Source organism: Diabrotica undecimpunctata, chromosome 7 (genome assembly GCF_040954645.1).
Source record: "Diabrotica undecimpunctata isolate CICGRU chromosome 7, icDiaUnde3, whole genome shotgun sequence".
NCBI classification, from domain to species: domain Eukaryota; kingdom Metazoa; phylum Arthropoda; class Insecta; order Coleoptera; family Chrysomelidae; genus Diabrotica; species Diabrotica undecimpunctata.
In genome coordinates this window covers 57,475,524-57,478,067 of record NC_092809.1, presented here as the reverse complement: position 1 = coordinate 57,478,067, position 2,544 = coordinate 57,475,524, and the positions used below count along the sequence as shown (strand labels likewise).

General features: G+C 34.4%; 1 protein-coding gene across 1 annotated transcript; it reads right to left on the bottom strand.

Annotated features, from left to right (window-relative positions):
• Positions 1-957: 957 nt before the first annotated feature.
• Positions 958-1,422, bottom strand: LOC140446391 (uncharacterized). The gene has a single exon (XM_072538939.1). The coding sequence runs from the start codon at positions 1,420-1,422 to the stop codon at positions 958-960; it is 465 nt and encodes a 154-aa protein (XP_072395040.1).
• Between the last annotated feature and the right edge of the window lie 1,122 nt (positions 1,423-2,544).

Genomic DNA, 2,544 nt, shown 5'->3' with positions numbered 1-2,544 from the left:
ATCTGACAGAACTGATGATCACCTATAAGGAGAAACAGGTCCTTCAATCCTTAAATCGGAGATAAAAGATGCCATTGCAGCACTAAAAAACAATAAATCAACAGTTCCGGACAATGTACCCTGCGAAATATTAAAGATCCTATGTAAATCAGACAGTTTCTTGATAATTTAGTTGTACTTTTTAAAAACATATATAATAGCAGTAAAATCCCAGAGAACTGGCTACAGTCAACATATATTACAATCCCGAAGAAAATAAATGCCCAGATCTGTGATGACTACCGGCTTATAAGCTTGATCAATCATGTCACTAAAGCGTTCACTCAGATCATTCATAGAAGAATATATGATAAATATGATATGATTGTGTATACTTGCTTTTGTTTCCTTAATTATGTCGTCAATAATCAATATGAACAGTGTGGGGCTCATAACACCTCCTTGTCTTAGACCCTCGTTTATTGCAAACATCTCTGATTCCAAGTTATCCTTACGTACATAACTCTTGTTATTTTGATACAGACTTTTGATAGCACCTGTTAGTTGATGGTCAATATTTCTATTTTGCAGACTTTTCCAATCTGCTTCCTGGGACACTCTGTCAAATGCTTTCTCAATATCTAGAAAAGCCATATATATTTCTGTGTTCTTTATTCTAGCTTTCTCAATTATTTGTTTCAACGTAAATATATGGTCTTGCGTACTGTGTCCTTTTCTAAACCCACTTTGTACTTCATCCAGATGTGGTTCAACGATGTCTCTTAATTTCTTTTCTAGGATGCTTTTATATATTTTGGAGACGATACTGAGTAGATTAATTTTCACAAGAACTTGGGTCTCCTTTCTTAAAGATTGGTAGTATTATGCCAATTCTCCAATCTTCGGGGACTGTACATCGGTTCCAAGCCATGTTCATAATTTTGGTTAAAAATTCAACTCCTTTCGGTCCCATTGTCTTTAACATTTCAGCACTGATTTTGTCATGACCAACCGAGTTACCTTTCTTTGTATTATTAATTGCTTCTTTGACTTCTTGTATTTGGATATATCATTGAGCTCTTCCCAATATTCTTCTTTAACTTTGAATGGTTCGTCATCATTAGGGCCATATGTGACTAATATAGTTGTTATTTCTGAATTATCTAGTGTTATCTCTATCTTTAAATTTCTTTGTGATATAAATTTCCAATTTTTAACATATGACATATAGCTTGCTCTCATTAGGCATCCTACACCTTCTGCCGCTCTACTATCGGTACTGACTCCGCTGTACAAAAATACATGTTCTTTATCCAATGCATCCATTCCTTGAACTTTCTTTTTAGTTTCAGTGATCGCCAAAAAATCTAATTGTGCTTTGTCAAATTCATCTATTAGTTCTTTCTCTTTTCCATTAAGGCTTCTGACGTTCCACGTAGCCATTTTTATGTACGTTTGTAGTCTATTTGCACCTTGATCTTGTATTAAATTTTCTTTGTTACAGTTTTCTTTTTTGTCCAATTCATTTATATCGTTAAACCTTATTCTCGCCTTGTTTGTTATTCCAGGTTGATCAGTTCTATTTTGCTGATGGTCTGCTATTTCTTCCTGGATTTGTTAAGAGCCTTCATCTCCCTGTTCCACGTCCATACTTCTCCATTTATAATAAGTTTTTGAAACCCCATTTGGACTGTACTCCCTTTACTCTTTTCTTCCTTAGGTTAAGCTCTAATTTCTTTTTAAATAATTCTCTGCTGTTCTCTCATATCATCATTTATATATACTTTGTGTTCTCCAATATTTCTTAGTTTGGCTTTATTGTTCATAAGTGTGTATTTCTGGTTACTATCTTTTAGTTCTAGTAAACAGGTCTTTTCTCCTATTTTAATTGCTCTTTCTATTTCAATCTCAATGATCAGGTGCGTACTTATAAATCTTCGCATATTGCTCTTCACTGTTTCTACGTTATTTGTTTCTATTGGTAGTCCCTGAATTACTACATCATTCCTTTTTTTTCGTTCTCAAGTCTTTCAATTCTGTCTATTGCTTGATTAAGATCTTTCTTGATCTCTTGATTTTCTTTCCTGATTTGCGTATTTTCCTTTTTCAGATCTTGAATTTCTGTTAGACACTTCTTTTGTTCTTATTTTATTTCCTTCGTTTCTGCTTTTATAAATCGTTGCAAGCCTTGGATCATATCCATTATTTTTCCTGAGTTATCTTCCTTTTTCTCTTTCATGTCTAGAGATCTTTTAGTTTTTGCGCACTTTCCAAAACCAAATGTTTATGAGCCTTTCCTTCTTTTGCCCTCATCCGTGGTGTACTCGTCTTCACTACTCATTGCTTTCTAATTGTGCTCGTGATATTGGCTGCTCAGTTCAACTACCCAATCGCGTAAAAAGTAGACCCCGGTCAACCCGTCAGTCTTGCTTTTATCGATCGGTCTTCTATTCGGCTGCAGTTTTCTTCACAATAAATTGTATGTTTCTCGTCGGTTTAAATTCTTTACTATTTTTGCATTACGGCAACACCGCTTTTCTACCGGTCAAATAAAGAGGTCGAATT